The sequence below is a fragment of the Limulus polyphemus genome, unplaced genomic scaffold, assembly GCF_000517525.1.
Source record: "Limulus polyphemus unplaced genomic scaffold, Limulus_polyphemus-2.1.2 Scaffold576, whole genome shotgun sequence".
NCBI lineage: Eukaryota > Metazoa > Arthropoda > Merostomata > Xiphosura > Limulidae > Limulus > Limulus polyphemus.
This window is the reverse complement of record NW_013666186.1, coordinates 48,643-66,718: the sequence shown is the minus strand read 5'-3', so window position 1 is coordinate 66,718 and position 18,076 is coordinate 48,643. Positions and strand designations below refer to the sequence as shown.

The following is an 18,076-nucleotide window of genomic DNA, read 5'->3' as shown; positions in this document are numbered from 1 at the left end:
TTCATAGGCTCTGACTTTAAAATGGCGTTTGGTTTTTGCCAATATAGGAGGCCTTACAGTCTCCACACGTGTAAAGATAGACAAGCCATGAACAATAAGGAATGGGGAGGAGATCTTTAATAGGGAGGAAATTTTTTATGCGTGATGTGGATTTAAAAACTAATCTTAAATCCACTTGAGGGTAGTAACGACCAAGTATGCGTTTAAGTTGATTTTTTAAATTTAAGCTTTGTTTGCCAGTATAAGGAAGACACGAGTATATAGTAAATTTAAGTACATTTAGTATTTTAATTGGATTTGTGAGTTTCTTTGTTAGGAAGGTGTTGGTAATGTTTTCCAATAAGTGTTGTGGATAGCAGTTACGTTTCAGGATGTCATGTAAGAACGAAATTTCAGAGTGTAGATTAAGATATGTGGAGCACAGGTTGTAAGCTCTGTTTAGTAAGCATGTAACAAGGTTTCGTTTATACATAAACGCGATAAAGCTATCAAAGTGTGTAAGGAGACCAGTGGACATCTTTTTTCGGTAAATTGATGTGGAAAATCCATTAGCATTACGGTTAATGAGCATGTCTAAAAAAGGTAAATTATTATTTTCAACGTCACATGTAAATTTAATGGCAGGATGTTGTGAGTTAAGATATTCTACAAATTTGATCACTGTTATTAAAAAGAATAAAAGTATCATCCACATACCTTCTGTATAGAACAGCCCTAAAGTTAACTGGACAAGTGTCAAGCCATTTCTGTTCGTAATGAGAGAGAAATGCATTAGCTAAAGTTGGACCTAGTGGAGAGCCCATCACAACACCATCTATTTGTTCATGCAAGGTGTTGTTGAACAGGAAATGTGAATTTTTAGTGGTAAGATCCAGCATGGTCTTAATTTGATTCTCAGAAAAGCCATTTAGAGGAATGTTATTACATGAAAGCTCAGATATGCATATGTTAATGGTTTCATTTAAGGGAATATTTGTAAAGAGGGAAGTAACATCAAAGCTCGCCATGAAGAGATTATCTGAGGGGGGTAGTTGACTTAATTCACGTTCAAAGTGGAAGGAATCCGGGATAGTATATTCATTAGTAGTGAGTGGCTGAAGTATAGGTACAAGGAATTTAGCAAGTTTGTAACCAGGTGTGCCTATAGTGGAAAGAATGGGTCGGAGGGGGGAACCTGTTTTATGAATTTTGGGAAGGCCGTATAACATACCAGGACGGGAGCCAGTGGAATAAAGCGAAGAAGCAACATTTTCAGATATAATATTTTTGTTCTTTAGTTCTCTTATGTATCTTTGGATTTTTACCTCACTTTGGATGCTAACAGATAAAGGGTCATTGTTTAAGGTTTTAAATTTTGTAGAATCGTCCAGAATATCATGCATTTTATTAAGGTAGTCATTCTTGTTCAGAATAACAATGGCATTGCCTTTATCAGGGCACGTAACATGGATGTTTTTATTTATTGACAATTCTTTTAAGGCTAAGATTTCGTCAGGGGTTAGAGGGTTGGGTTCTCTCTTACTATTAAAATTATAAAATGTAGATAGAGCAAGATTTTTTAATTTAGTAATAAAAAAATCATGGGATTGATTAAGATTGCCTTTATCGTACATGGGAAGTCTTTCAGATTTCTGTATAGCAGTTCGAATGGATCTATCTATATCTTAATTCAAACTACATTGCAGATGCTTATTTATAGGCTGACAGAGTCATTAAACATTCTACACGCTACGAAATTTTAAACAACAAGAAAAACTTAGAAGTTTATAGTAACATGATGCTAATACACAATGTATGATTCGTACACAGTTATATAAACAAACCTGCGATAAACTATTGCTTCTAAAAATAACTAAATTTAACACTATACTTAAACTATCTAAATCATAACACTCACATTTAAACAGTTGTGTATATCTAACAATAACAAAGGGTAACATTTAACTGCTGACTAGGTGAACTAAAATTACTAAATGGACAAAACAACTATACTGATCACAGCAAAATCATAAAAAGTGTACAATATATTGAACTTAAAAGCACGACAACAAAATGAAACCCTTTTTAAACCACATGTAAAGAATAAATGCTTTATAAAAAACAATAATATACATATGAATAAACACTCTTTTAAATTGGAATGATGACACTAAAATGTACATATTCACAGAGAGGAGCACTGGTAAGCATACTTCATAACAGCACATGTATAACATCTGGAGCCACCGTTGATTTGTGTCCTTCCGATGATAACTTGCATATCAATTTATCACCTAGGCCAGCATTTTCTTGATCTCTACAACCTGAGATACTGTAAACATTTTTGGGTATCCCATTCTAATGTTCCAGATGATGATCCTTTGCATGTGAAAACCCAGGCAGCATTTTACCATTGTGCATACATTTCACCACTGCATGCAAGTTTTACTCTTCCAGGAAGCTTGTTTGAAGCTTTACTTCCAGCTAATGGGTCCCCAGAAGACCTTCACGAGATGAGGATGTGACTAAAGAAGTCTGATTTGCAGCAGACTCTGCCACAGCAAAGATATGAGATAGAGTTTTTTTGTCCTTTATGCCACTCTGCCCATTTGATCTTCCCTGCTGGGTGGGCTTTCTAGGACATACCCCTTGGGATAACTTATCTGTTTTCCTGCACTAGCCATAGATATCCTTCAGATTTTTCAGGCCATGGTCCTGTATTTGATTCTTATGTAGACACCTGTCTTAGCAGCAAGGTGGCATAATGGTTGGTCTGTAGGGTGTGAGGGGGCTCATTTGACTTTGGCTGACTTAATTCTACCTTCAGTGGGCTAGGAAGAAGAGGCACCTGGTTTGATGAAAGAGCAGGTGCTGTACCAACCACCTGCACAACTCCAGGAGAAACAGAGACATCATTGAAAACCAAATTCTCATGCGACTCCCACAGCATCTCCTCTTTAGCCTCATCAACTGTCATTACGAAGCAAAACATATTGACCTACACTGGCATTGGGTTTGGACGTTCCCTTGATTTCACATAAGTAATAACCATATCTTTCAAATCAATGATGGGCTGTACATTCAAGTCCAAAATGTCCTCCACTGTACAGACATGATATTCAGTGGAATATAGCAGCAGACACTGTATTATTTGTTTCTGGTTCAAGGAATTCAATGTGGTTACCTGGTGAAACAGTTTCAGAAATCTTTCTTTGTTGAACCCTTAAAGATGGAGCCATGATATTTTTCTGCCACTACTCCTTGTAGGTTAAAGCAAGGACAACTTATCATCATATTTTTCATTCTGATGAAATTTTAAACAGCTGGTGTTAGAACAGGCACTGGCCCTTTCCTACTGAACAGAATTCTTACATTTTGCCACTGTTGAATTCTTGCTTTGGCAACTCATTGCCATGCCAACAGCATCTCCACTGCAAGTCCACTGAAACTTGAGGTTCAGAGTTGTGTAATGAGAGGGCTCCTGACTTATTGAGGGCACATCAGTGCAGATTATGATGGTGGATAGAAGCAGGCTAGCAAACTTGGTCTATCTATTAAAGCTCATCTCTGACTGTCTCAGAAGACATTATCTAGAGACTAGCATCAACAGTTCTGAATGCCAATCTCTATGGCTCTCTTTAAAGACTACCCCATTTTGTCTCAGAGGATGCACAATTAACCATACCTTCTTGGAGACTTTCTACCTTTTCCTTCAACTTCAGCTGATCAAGACTGACCAATGCTACCTGATGAGCCAGGGCATAATACAGTTGTCTTTATGGGTGAATGGAAAGTAAAGCTCTGTAACACTGTTTTAGTGCAGGGGAGCACACACCACTCAACAATGCCCTCCTCTGTTATCACCCTCAGATCAACCTGGCTCTTCTCTTCTCTGCTGAAATTCTTATTCAGAATGGATAGGCATCTTTTTGATAATTTCTTGTCATTTCTTTTAACTATAGCTATGTCGCAAGTGCATGTCACCACCTTTACAGTGTTACACTCAGTTTTATTAAACAACTATTATCAATGTATGTCAGTAAACTTGGCAAAAATACATAGTTTAGTATTCAAGTTTTTATGTATAATATAGCTTTTAAATTGATTTAAAAAAAAAGAAAATCTTTCATAAATTTTATTGTATCACATGACACTTCTAGGCTCTAATTTGTCCACTTTAGAATTTTTCAAAAAGTAGGATACTGACTGTTCCAACTAATTAAAAACAAATAATATATATAATTATAAACAAGAATCTTAAATTTGCACCTCCTACCTTCCTGCTTTGCTGAGATATCAATAAATCTATGAAACCTACCAAAAAAGCCCTCCCCCTCTCTCGCGGACTTTCAAGACTGTTTGCTAATTGACCAATATAAAGAGAAGATTCTCCACTAACCAGCTTCTTTTTTTCATTACACACAATAGGAATTTCTTAGTTTGTGATCATCATACTATTGCCCTAATTAGCTAAGGAAATATTTTAAACTTCTTTAGACCTTATTAAGAGTACAAAAACAACATTTTTTGGCACAATGAAAGGTCATATATTTATTATTAGTTACCATCTTCAGGACTGTATTACTGAAACTATGAAGTCATGTCATCTTTCAGAGATGTGCTCCAACCCAACAGGGAAGCATCAGTGAAAAGATGGAAATCATGTCAGGGAGCAGCAATGGGATGCCCACTGTTGTATTAGCATGGTCAAGCCACCAAGACAAGTCCTTGAGAAGAAGAGAAGGCAGGGTCAAATTCAAGAACAATGCATCCTAAGAAAAGTTCCAATGATTCTTTAATATCCATTGGAGGAGATGCATGGCCTAAAGAAATTAAGTGGTTCTAGGGAAGCCAAGATCGTTGAAGGTGAAAGAATCTCATGCACAGAGTTTAAATTAGAAATGCAAATCTTGGTGACCAGATGTTCCATTTCTTACAGGTGAAAGTTGAGTCCAATTGAGACTGAGAGTTGAAGAACACAGCTAGATGTATCAAATATTGGGTATGCATGAGAAAAAGATTTGGAATGCTTGACTAGCTAGCTCAACTAAGCAAACTCCAGCAGAAGAACGTAGGTGTGAGAAAATGAGTCCTCCCAAGAAGGGTCAAGTAAAAGCCAATCATCCACATAATAATTGAACCTCGGCCCCAATCAAATATGATGGGTGAATGCTCTCATGACTCAATTGAAGATGTAAGGAGCAGACACAATACCAAAAGGAAGAGCACACAACTGGAAGACTCAATTCTGAAGAGAAGTGGAGGTAACCCATGGGTAAGAACTTGAAGAACCCATCTGTCAGCCAAAAACTGAAACCAAAGGCTGAACGTGTGAGGCAGATGAGCACCCACTGGGTCAGACTTAACAAAATAGTCTCTGATGAAATGAGTGAAGACATGGAATAAGCAGGCCTAGGTACAGAAATAGAAAGACAATGAGAACTACTGTTGGGTTGCATCAGCTCAAGTCTCCAGGGAGTCAGGAAAACCTCTAAAGACTTCCAGGCAAAGATCACAGAGATAAGAGTGAAGCTGAAAGACCTTAGTTAGAAGAGCATCCTGACCCAACAAGATAGGAACCAAGTAAGAAGGGATAGAGCAGAAGTAGTAGTACAGGCTAAATTGTAAAAAGGAGAGAACCTCTTCAGAAAATCCTTCTAGGGCACAACAAATTTCCTCAGAAATAAGGTGAAAGGATGAGAGGTAATGTAGGAGGGTAGTAAGAAAGATGGAGGTGTGAAAATTGGGCACTACAAAGTGAAATAGAAGTAAAGGTGTCCACCCCCTAAGTACGTAAAAGAGATTCCAAAGATTGGGAACCAAGAAAATGAAATGAAGAATAGCTGTAAGCTAAGACAAGGGAGTCAAGGAGACTGAGGCATATGAGTGTGGGTGGGCAATTGTTCAAGAAACAAGTCAGCTTGAACTCAAACATCAGGTGAAAGAGGGTAGAAGACAAAGTAATCTTGAGAATGAGTTTTGTGTAGTAAAGAACAGAAGGAATAGAAAGACATTGAAGAAAGAGAAGGAAAATACCTGCAAAATCATGTCAATAAAGAGATCAGAAGGTTGAGGAATTTCTTCCACAGACAAAGCAGTACTTAGAGCAAACCCTAGTGAGAGGAACAGCTGGTCAAAATCATTATTGTCCTGGTCATGTTCAACTTAGAAGGAACATTAGATGAATGGATGGAGGAGGAGGCCTAGTGTGCATGAGGTCTATGTTTGTAACATCATCATAATCACAGGATGAAGTAAAGTTACCATCACTTGAGAATTCATAATGGGTAAGCAGGAAAAGATTTTTTTCTTTTATAGTGATATTAAATAAACCAGTTAAACTTGAACAAAATTTAAGTTTCATTAACTCTTGCAAATATCACATAATTAAATAATAAGTTTAAAAACACATCTGGTAAGGATATGAATGAAGTTATTTTGAGCCCAAATACTCGAGGAGAGTTATTGCTCAAGAACGTTGTGTTGCTCTTCTATTGGTGGAGGGTTTTCGTTACATAATGATGTCATGCACTAGCGCAGTACACGTTAAATACGTGATTTTTAGGTGGCAGTTGGCTCAAGGCTGGTCGCATGAAAATCTTATAGGCAGATGTGTGAGAGATCAAACTTTTCTGTGTGCAAAAATAAAGTAATGTCTCATAAATTACATGGTCTTGGTATAATGAGCAAACACCACACTTATAAGGTAAGAGTACAAGATAGCAAGAAGAAAAATAACTGAAAGGGACTGAAGATGCAATAATTAGATCCTGTTCACCAGCACCTTTCTTTTTGTCTCTTTGATAATGCAATGTCATACCTGCACACAATTACCTAGCTTGTAGAAAACAGAATCTTGTGGATTTAATGAGATGCAGTGATTTGTAACAAGTGGAATAAAATAGAACAAATAAAAACAGAAAGAAGGCTGACGTATGCACACAATAACATTATTGCCTAGTGGTAGGACTATTTCAGAATGTTGAAGTTACAAAGCAAGATATTTTTTAGTGAAACTAATGAATGAAAAAAAATTAGCTCGAATGACCAGTTGCATAAAGAGGGTACAGAACAAAGAGGAGATTTCCAGATTTCAGAGATCAGTCAGTTTTAAAAGTAGCGAAACTACATCTACAATATACACACTCTTTGCAGGTGACTAATCAGAAGATAGGCTTTGAAATGTGGAAGTACTTTACTCCATGTAACAGTTGCAGGGTACTCACCAAACACAAGGTCAAGAATGACACAATGTAAATATCCCATGAAACAGTGGATAAGTTCCTTGACTGGTCAAACTACAAAAATTAACAACTTAGGTTGATATTTTGCAAATAATCTCAACTGAATTTAATCTTCCAAAATTAGAACTTAGAAACATTTAAGAATTTTGTAGCTATGAAATGTATACTGTAGGAGAGTAAGATATGTAGTATTTATCTTACATGTAAAAAAATTCCCATTTTATGTTTTTGAATAGCAGAGAACACTTTTGATCCAAAAACAATCTCTCAAAAACCTCGAGTATCTTTAACATCAAACTGCAAATCAAGTCAATTCTTAGAGTTGCATTATATTCAGTATTAGAAGTTTCTTACTCTTACCTCAGTTGTCTCAGGTGATTAAACTTGATTCTGTCTGCAGAACTAAGAGTTAATAATTTCTGGTAAAAAGGTGTGTCCACTTTCATGTTCTGGTTGTCTATGTAAAGATCATATAGACTTTTTTTTGTCTCAAAAATCTTCTCTGTTGTACCTGACAATACATGATTCCATGTGATTATTGCTGATTTTTGCTTAATTTCTTGCACACCATATTGTTTCTTTCAAAATAACAAGTTTATAGGTAAGCTATTCAGCTTAAACTTAATTTTAGTAACTAAAAACGTTTCTAAGATTCATGTAGTTTAAGTATGAAGCACAATTTCTACACAAACACTCTTCAGATTCAACTAAGGTATTCTATATATTCTGATAACTGAATCATGTTAAGACTATACACTAATCTGAATAAAATGCTTCATAGAGATGATTAATGAATGTCTGAAGAAAGTTCCATAAAGTATTAGTATGCAGCATAGTGTACCTTAATAAAGGATTGTGTAAGCCCAACATACTATATACTGAGAAGTATTAATGTTAACATTCTTAGTAGACACAAAACAGGTTGATACTGTAAGCTTATCATTCCTGATCATACACATCTTAACACTAAATAATGCAAGTCTGAAAAACATAAAACTATTTGACTACTAAAAGCTCTAGTCTGAAACAAAGAATAAATAGTTATTTTTGAAACTAGGAAAAATGTAGGAATAGCCTACTAATGCTCCCAGTCCTCTAGACACAACTTTTAAAAATTTGAGTAGTTTTGTAAGAAATGTAATAGAATATGGGTGCCCATGTGCAACGAGTACATCCTTGAAATTATTTTTGAGTTTAAGGAATTTGATAACGTTCATACAGACTACATTACAAACCAATCATTTCTCATCTATTTAACATGTACCAACTCAATCAAAATTCCTACTGAGATAAATTATGAAAACTTGCAATAAATATTACATTGAATTTTATTTTACTTTATTACCAATGAAATCACAAAAATATCAAACCCAATTGTAATTGTATATCTATCCAATATACAGAATGAATTATGAAACCCACAATAAGGAAGTTATAATTTTCCTATACTGAAAATGTATTTCTGATAGGTACTTCCCTTTCTCACAAAATTAGCTATTCTCGTTTATTGCTGCCCTCTAAGTGGAAACTTTAAATTACACATGCCACAAGCCTTCTGCACTCCCCCCCCTATTGGAATCAAATGATTCCAACGTGTCTCTCATGCAAATCATCACGTGTCTCCTATCCACCAATAGGAACATAGTACACTCACGTGATGCATGTGACTCCCTCTATGCGCCTCTACCAAACTATCACTTCAAAGTTTGGCAGATGACTGAAGCACTGGAAGCGAGTGGGAAGTGTGAGTGAAGGAAAGTACCTTTTGGAAATACATTTTTAGTATAGGAAAATTATAACTTCCAATACAGTACTTCTTTCCTCTCACAAGATTAGCTGGAATCCCACACTGATTAGGATGGACCACTGTGAGGGAAGAACATATGTAACCCCACAAAACATCTGAAGGATACCCCCCTGTAGATGAGAGAGTCAGATCTGAAGACCAGGAGAGGGGAACCGCACCACTTCTGATCCAGATATACTCTTCACCCATATTCCACTGAGAGAGGAAACAGTAGGAAAGTGATCCTAACCAGAGAAAGATATAGTAACTCAATCCCACAATAATAAAGTGGGTAAATGAGGATGCATCCCACATCTGTGTGAGGGTTGGATAAGAATCATACCGTCTTCACCTCAAACCTAAGAACTGGGGAATTCAGAACTACTCTGATTCCAGGGTATTACACAGGATGAGCTCTGATCTATTAATCCAAGAATGTGACATCTGGTATTGAAAGGAAGTCTATTGTATGCAATCAACTCCTGTGACCGTGAAACAGGTTGGGACCATCCATAGGGCAATAACATCCATGTAACATGAGAGAATGAGGAAGAGCAAAGGATAGAACTAGAATAGTCCCATGTATCTCAACTGTGACGCACAACACAGAAGAAGAAATTGTAGGAGGAAGATAGAATATCTGAAACCTGTGTGAGGACTTATGTTGATTGGTTCACTTGAAATCCAAAACCAGCTTGCAGGGTATTGACATCCATACGAGGGTAGGATGATGGCTCTCAATCAAAGGGAGTGAACTGAATTTTGACATCTCACTCCGTTGTATGATTAATCACAACTTGGAGGATATTACGTTATCTACACTGGCAGAAAACCACCCTACTCTGAACTGAATGGTTATAGCCATCTTATGTGGAACCCATCCAGCAGGGTACTTCCATGGTCAACCACCCAAGCAGCTTGGAACTGGTAAGGACTCCCATACTCCACTACAAGAAAGGAGGGTGAGAACACATTGGAGAGCCCAGAGGAAGTGCAATGGGTGATCATGAAACCCTATTTTGAAAAGCATACCATACTGATTTATTCAGTCAAGGAAAGGCAAGGGATGAGCAGTTATCCCCTTCTACTTTATCCATGGGTGGTACGGTCCAGGAGAGGCCAATTTATAAAGTAACTATCACAAGGTTTTTTTACCTACAAGCGATCTTGTGAAACACCCCATCCCAAAGGTGAGTGTGCAGAGCCATGGAAAGAAAGTACTATTCAACATGTTGTACAGTGCAGCTTGAGAGTTAAAGAATACCTGGCCAGGTACCACTTTCTACAGAGTGGGATCCAAGTAATGATGGTATGAAGATTGGAGTATCGCTACAGGTGGAAGGCAAAAACCAGAGAAAGCCGAAACCATGATATGATGTAAATAATGGGTGATGAATGTGTTAGGATTGTGTGAATTGTAGGATTTCCTCCAGAGGTCAACGAAGATGAGAAGAGAGGGAAAAGGTGAGGTGTTGTATTTGATTAGAAGTAACACAGTACAAAGTACGCTGGGAAGGGGACAAGGAGGAATAAGCCAACTGGAAGGGCAGGGTTGGTAAGAGGGTTGACGATTCCTGAAAGAACGGATTTACATGGTAAGGATGGGAGAGAGAAAAATCCTGTGTTAATGGGAAAGGCGAAATCAAGGAGACCAAATACCCCTGGTTGAAAAGCCACATGAGAAACTTGGAGAAACCAGCAACAATAGGGCAAGCAGCCAGAAATTCCCCAGTCTGGGCCCATGTGTGAAAGACCTTCCACTTTTGCTAATACACTTCCATAGAGGAAGGACAGATAGATTCCACCAATGAGAAGCTACATGATGGGAGAAACCAGATCTCCTAGCCAAGGACCAGACAAAAGCCAGACGTGAAGACAGAGGACATGAAGTGCAGGATGTAGAACCAGTGACTGGGGTTGACGAAGGAGGTCAGGTAATAAGGAAGTGGTAATGGAAGGAATAATTGTAGGTGGAGTAAATAAGGAAACCATGGTTGAGCTGGCCAGTAGGGAGCAATCAGAAGGACCTAGCATGGAGTGGCATGGATCAGGGAAACTACCAAATGAAGTAATCGGATAGGAAAATAAACATATAGGAATTTTTGTGCCCAATCATGACTAAAGCCTGAGGATGAGGAACTGGGGACCAAAATAGGTGTAACTGGTGATTGAGATTGGTGGTGAAAGCATTGATGTGAGGAATACCCCACAGACTGCAAGACCACTTGAAAACTAGAGGATGAAGGGACCACTTCATTGGGTAAACCTTGTTGGGGTGAGAAAGATAATCAGCTATGAGGTTGAAAGCACCCGTGATGTAAAAGTGTTGTGCATGGGCCTAATATAGGAGATCCAATGTGCAAAAACAGAGGAATCTGGACTGGGTGTCGCCTCGGTGATTGATGTAGGCCACCACCATGGAATTGTGGGAATTGATCATTACCAGACAATGTTTGGCAATGAGAGGAAAGTGATCCAAAGCCCAATGAACAGTTTGGAGCTCTAGGACATTGATATGTAAAGCTTGTTTATCTAAAGATCAATGACTCGAAGCCTCCTGGTGCTCGACCCATGCACCCCAACCTTGAAGGGATGCATCCATAAACAGATGTAAGTCTGGACAAGGAGGAGGAAGTGGGACACCCACTGATGTGCGAGTCTTGTCCAACCCCCAAAGATCATCTACAAGGGAAAGAGGAAGGGTGATGGGAGCATCCAAGGGATCCCAAGCAAGATTCCTTTGATTGTGCAAATTCCACTGAATGGAGTGCATGTGTGCACAGCCAAGGGGGATTAGTGATGTCATAGAAAACCTCATCCCCAAATTTGACAGAACCTCATGTGCAGAAAGTGAGGAAGCAGACAGGGTGTGGCAAACTGACAATTCCATAGAATGGAGTCTGTAAAGAGAAGGTTGGGCCCGACTGAGGTGAGTGTTGAAAAAGACACCCTAATGGACTAAGTATTGGATAGGACTTCTCCAATTTGATCAACCAACCTATCTGAGGAGCTTCAAAAAGGAGCTGACGAGTATGACAGACTGACTCCTGTTCAGAATGAGCCAGAAGCAGCCAGTCATCCATGTAAAAATGGAAATGCAGCCCCAGAGCAAGAAGATGAAGAGCAAAAGCTCATACTACCTGACAGGAAATGTCTGGAGCTGAAGCCAGCCCAAAGGGTAGGGTGCAAAATTGGTATACCAACCTTTGATGGACGATCTAAAGATAAGGAGAGACCATTCTGAGATAGGAATACACAGATAGGCATTGGAGATGTCCATCTTGGTCATCTAAAGACCCGGATAAAAAAACCACTAAAGATTGAGGTAGAACTCCATGGTGAAATGTGGGAGGTGAACAAAATAATTGAAGCAGGACAGATTGATAACAGGCCTCCCATCCCTGGTCTTTTTGGGAACAACAAACAGACGGGAGTACAATCCTGGTGATGGAACAGGTTCTATAGCCTGTTGGGTGAGGAGGTCCTGTACCACCTCTGATAGACACTGGCAAGTTACTGGATCCCAAGGAGAAGGGAAGGAAACAGGTACCTTGGACCAGAAACGGAATTTCGAATCCCCCTGACAAAACCTGAAGAACCCAAACATCCAAGATGAAGGGGCACCACCAATGAATGAAGGCCACAAGGTGATCTCCCACTAGGTAGTCACTAGAACTGTTGGCAGTGTACTGTGCATCATCAAGAAAAATGGCGAGCTATGGCACCATAGGGAGAAGAAACAGGTAAGAGATGGGAAACTGAAATAGATGCCGCACTTGGCCCTGACTGAGATAAACGGGAAAGTAGATGGGAAATAGAAGATTGCTGCTGGGCAGATGCCACCCAAGACTCTAAGGATTCCGGGACCATATCAAAGACAAAACAACATAACAATGGAGCCATACACAAATCTCAGAGATAAAGTGCAGGTAAATGGGTTCAAGATAAAACAGCATCACAACCTAAAAGGTCCCAACAACAAAGATACCACATTTGTAAAACCAGAGCCTAGAAGAAGATAAATGAGTCAAGAAAGAGATAAGGAGGGAGACGGTGTCCCCAGAAAACCCCTCGGGTATTTCTGTGAAGAGCCTCAGACATGAGATGGCTCATGGATAGGTACCGCAAAAGGGTCGTGAGGGAGGTGGAAAAAATTGGGCATGGGTGAGACTAACGGGAGATTCGGGGCCCGCTCCCACAAATGGGCAAAACTGAACCCAACAGCTGTTGGTTGAGATATGGACAGTTCGCCCTATGAAATACAAGGGCCGACTGATCTGAAGCCCGTGGGGGATGAGGCATACTAACACCATTGCCCAACTGTGAGGCAAATTTCTCAGCATGAATTCGAATCTTAGGGGACCAGGGGGGGGGGTACACCAAATAGGGTTGGGAAGTATGTTCATATAATAGCAAATGACACAGGTCATAAAATATAGGAGCAATGGATAAACATCACATACCTCATGAATAAAGTCCAAAAACTGTAGACGGCCAAACAGAATCATCAGGGAGGGTATGGGAAGTCACGGCAAAACCAGTAGATGGACACAGGCGATCAAAGTCCTTATCAACCTGACCAGGTTCCATAGGTTCAGGAGGAAGAGGGGAAATGTCTGTAGATAAAGATTGACCCATATAGCATTCAATCTCACTGCACATCTCCTGTTAGGTCGGCAGCACCTGAAACCTGTGTTATAGCACCTGTCAATTGTGTAAAACCCAAAGTGGTGACATTAACTTTGAAATTCATGATGATATAGTCAACAAAAGAATTTGAAGTAAGAAATGTGACTAAAATAAGGGTAAGTGAATTGAAATAATGTAAAAAAAACTGAGTATATTAAATTAAACCATTTCAAGAAAATACAATCCCAAACAAAACCAAGATGAAAAAAGAAAGATGTCTGAGTGCAAGTGCTGCCAAACAAGAAGTGATAGTTTGGCAGAGGTGCATAGAGGGAGGCACATGCATCATGTGAGTGTACTATGTTCCTATTGGTGGATAGGTGAAGCATGATGATTTGCATGAAACACACGTTGGAATCAGTTGGTTCCAAGAGGGGGATGCAAAAGGCTTGTGGAATGCGTAATTAAAATGTTCACATACAGAAGGCAACAAGAACAGGCTAATCTTGTGAGTGGAGGGAAGTAGTGTATTGGAAATTGTGGAAACTTTCAACAAACATTAAACTGTTAAAAATTTTACCAAGTTTTTTACTTGTCAAAGCACATTTTTGACAGTTCAGCTTCTATATACAGCCTTCATGAATATTTATATTATTGTCAATATTCATTAGCTATCTCTCTCCTGCCAAAGCATGTGTAATGACAACCAAACGGCAGATAGTTAATAGCCTCAAATGCAAATATAACCATACATCTTAGCACAAATTGAGATAATTATCCAACATCTAAATACCATGACCGAAAGTAAGCTACATCTATTGGTTTTCTAGCTGCTCTCTTATTTTTATACTGCTATATCACATATTGTTACAAATATTATTGCACCAATGCAATGACACCTATACTTGTGCATTTGTATATTTTAAGTTTCTTCTGTCTCACCAGAAGATTTGTTTTTGCCATATAACTATCTTTATGCATAATATTCAACCACATTTCAAGAAGACATAATCACCATTACATACATGCTATGAATACTTTTGTGTCTTCCAACAAGGCAATGTCAGAGAGACTCACATAGAAAAGTGGCTGAGTCACTCGCAAGTCAATGTCAGCAACTGAGTGTCTTACAAGGCAAGAAGTACAATACACTACAATACAAAGAAAAAAGCATCTAATTTAACAAGGGTTAAAATATTCATACATACTCAGCTGTGAACTGAACAATAAATCTCTTAATTCTTTGTTTTATGCTACCTTATTCAACTCAATACATATAAATAATTAGTGATTCTTGAAACAAATTTTATGAAATAATACGATTATACAAGCTCTAAAATATGTCTCACAGTTTTACATAAAGATAACAGGCAAGCCCAAGAGTTAATAAGTTTCATTCAAAAACATATCACATATCTTTGATAAAAAATTAGTACTTAATAACAAATTGTTCATATTTATTGTACAACATTAATATGTTAATTTGTCTAAGTGCATGTACTCATCTCTTTTTAATCACAACTTAACAGAATACCTACAATGATGTAAAACTTGTGAATTACATTTATCTAGTTGGTTCTAACTTTCAGAATAGTTTCATTTCACAAGCCATTGAATGTTTTTAATCTTTCATAAAATTTTTGCATGAGTTTTCAAAGAAAGAATATTTACCATATTTTTTGGAATATAAGATGCACCCTTATTTTGTAGACAAAGTTTTGGGGGGAAAAAAACTACAGTCGCATTTGAAATATTTTTATTGAAAAAAAAATTCAATTTGATACTTTAAAAATTAGTATATATATTGTTCTAAACACAAAAAAACTCAAAACATCAAAACCTACAAAATCTTCATTGCTTTCACTGTCGCTTGGAAAGGAATCATTGGATCCAATATTATGGTCAAAGAAAATGTCATCCTCGGTCCCATCCACTGCGTTACTGATACCACATTTCTTAAATGACATAATCATTATATCACTTTTTACTTTTTCCCAAAAATTCTTCACCCACACGCAGACCTGAGCAAGTGTAGGTCTCTTCCTTCATCCTGTAGGGGTCGTAGCAAAATCTTCCTCCTGCATCCAGTTATTCCATTCCTCTCTCATTAAAGTCTTAAAGGGTTTGTTAATAGAAACATCGAGAGGTTGTAGTTGACTTGTTAAATCGCTGGGTATAACAGCCAGCTGTGTTTTTAGCTCATTAGCTTTTTCCTTTATTTTTTCGTTTTATGAGCTCTAAAGGAATCCCAGACGAGGAGAGAAGGTTTTTTTAATAAGCCTCCTGGACGTTTCGACCAAATTTTTTCAAACCAAAGTAGTGTTCCGTCTTCATCCATCCATCCTTTTTCATGTACGTGAACGTAGACACCGCTGGGTAAATTGTCTTTGAGCATTGTTTTTCTTTTAAAAATTAACATTGGTGATAATTTTGTTCCATCTGCACAACATGCTAGCACCACTGTATAATGCGTTTTTTCGTGTCCAGTAGTCTCAACAGTAATACTTTTAGTACCTTTTATATCAGTTGTTCTGTTGCTTGAAATATCAAATGTTAAAGGTGTTTCATCCATGTTTGCTATTTGAGACAATTCAAATTGAGTTTTTTTCTTAACTGTATAATATACTTGTGAAAAGCACACATTTTCATCTCAAACTCATCGGGCATTATTTGAGCGATTTTCGTTTTAGTTCTCATAACTAGGTCTTTGCATTTCATGAACCGATAACACCAAGATGTATGACCAGTAAAATCATCTAAAATATTATCACATGCAATCCTCTTTGCTTTAAAAATTATCATATTTGTAGAAACGGATTGTCCTTGCCTTCTCTGATCCACAACTCATTCGTACAGTTTATTTGCGAGTTCTTAACATTTTTTTCCCTTGGAAATTGCGTTTATCATTTTCAATTCTTCTTGTTCGCCAAAGAAACGAATCATTTTTTTTCTGTTGGTGGAGGACCAAAATATCTTTCGGCAGCTCTGTTCCATGCTCTTTCGCATAATTAATCACAGTTAGTTTAACTTTAGCTGTGTATGACTGTTTCTTTTCTTTAGACATCGTAAGGGGTGAAAAAATAGAACGAAAAATGAAGAAACAACTATTTTGCTCCCGAGGCCTAAGATACGGTACTTCGGCTTTCGGTGACACATCCAACCTGACAGTAAGCACGTGCCAAACTGCCGAGTATCAAATGAAAATTGAAATACCGATTAGGCGATTATCGACGCTAATTGCATTGAATATCCCAACAGTACAAATATCATACCCCAGTTGTAGTTCCCCACTGTATGAAAAGTGGTCTTGTTCTGTGGTATGTTCTTGCCTAGAATTATTGGTGAGTGGCAAAATTCCTTGAAACCAGCCTCAATGATGTATGAAAAATGCAAAAACAGTATTTGCATTTATGCCACCATTTCTAATTTTGAAGTACTGATCATATGGAAGATAGCCAGTCAGAACACCCTACCACCCATACTAACAAATTGATTGTTACTTTTATAATGCACCTGAAGCTTAAAGTGAGAATATTTTGTGGTATCATATGAACTCAGCTTGCTAACTCCAAAATCCAGAAATCTACTACAAGGCCACCCTGTATCCCTCCAGTAACGGACTGGGTCTCAAGCTTCTTATTTGTCAAAATACACAATTTTAGTAATATTCAAAGATAAAATTAATTTTATTGCATTTTTAATACTATAATAATTTATATATATATATCTAAGGCAATTGTTTTGAGATATTTAGAAAAAGAATTTATGTTTGGTAATTGTTTTCAGTCTGGTGGTTTCAAAATCATTTCTGAATAAAGTTTCATCTTCATTCTAAAATGTGACTGTATGTATGCTCAACAAACTTTTAAGACCACATGTGTATGTATATATCTATAATCTTTTGTTTTGTGACAAATTCATTCATCTTGTAGGAGAATTTGAAAATAGTCCATGGTACATTTTTAGTCTTACAGCTTTCAGTTACGTTATTTATTATTCTTGATATGCATACCATTTACAGGCATCCAATACTCAAAACTTATTTGGTATAAATAATGGGGACACTAAGATATTTACTGCTGTAATTTTTCTGTTATGATAGGGAGGAAAAATCTCCTGTACAAGTGAAACCATTGTTGATATTTTTTTTTTCCAAGTTTATCAAGGCTAAACAATGACATATAGAAATAAAACAGTGAAGCACCAGGATTTATCCCATTCATCATGGCTAAACCATGACATATAGAAGTAAAACAGTGAAGCACCAGGATTTAACCCATTTATTATGGCTAAACAATAACATATAGAAGTAAAACAGTGAAGTCTCATGATTTATCCCATTCATCATGGTTAAACAATGACATATAAAAGTAAAACAGTGAAGCCCTAGGATTTATCCCATTCATCATGGTTAAACTATGACATATAGAAGTAAAAC

At 37.5% G+C, this 18,076-nt stretch overlaps 1 protein-coding gene across 1 annotated transcript in view; it reads right to left on the bottom strand.

Moving 5' to 3' along the window:
- LOC106459216 (protein LCHN-like) overlaps positions 1 to 18,076 on the bottom strand; it is a 64,713-nt gene that overhangs the window by 6,819 nt on the left and 39,818 nt on the right. The window contains exons 6-7 of the mRNA XM_013918821.2: positions 14,664 to 14,789; positions 7,584 to 7,734 (exon numbers count right to left, since the gene is read on the bottom strand). Coding sequence (XP_013774275.1) covers positions 7,584 to 7,734; positions 14,664 to 14,789 — 277 coding nt within the window. The remainder of the gene's footprint in view (positions 1 to 7,583; positions 7,735 to 14,663; positions 14,790 to 18,076) is intronic.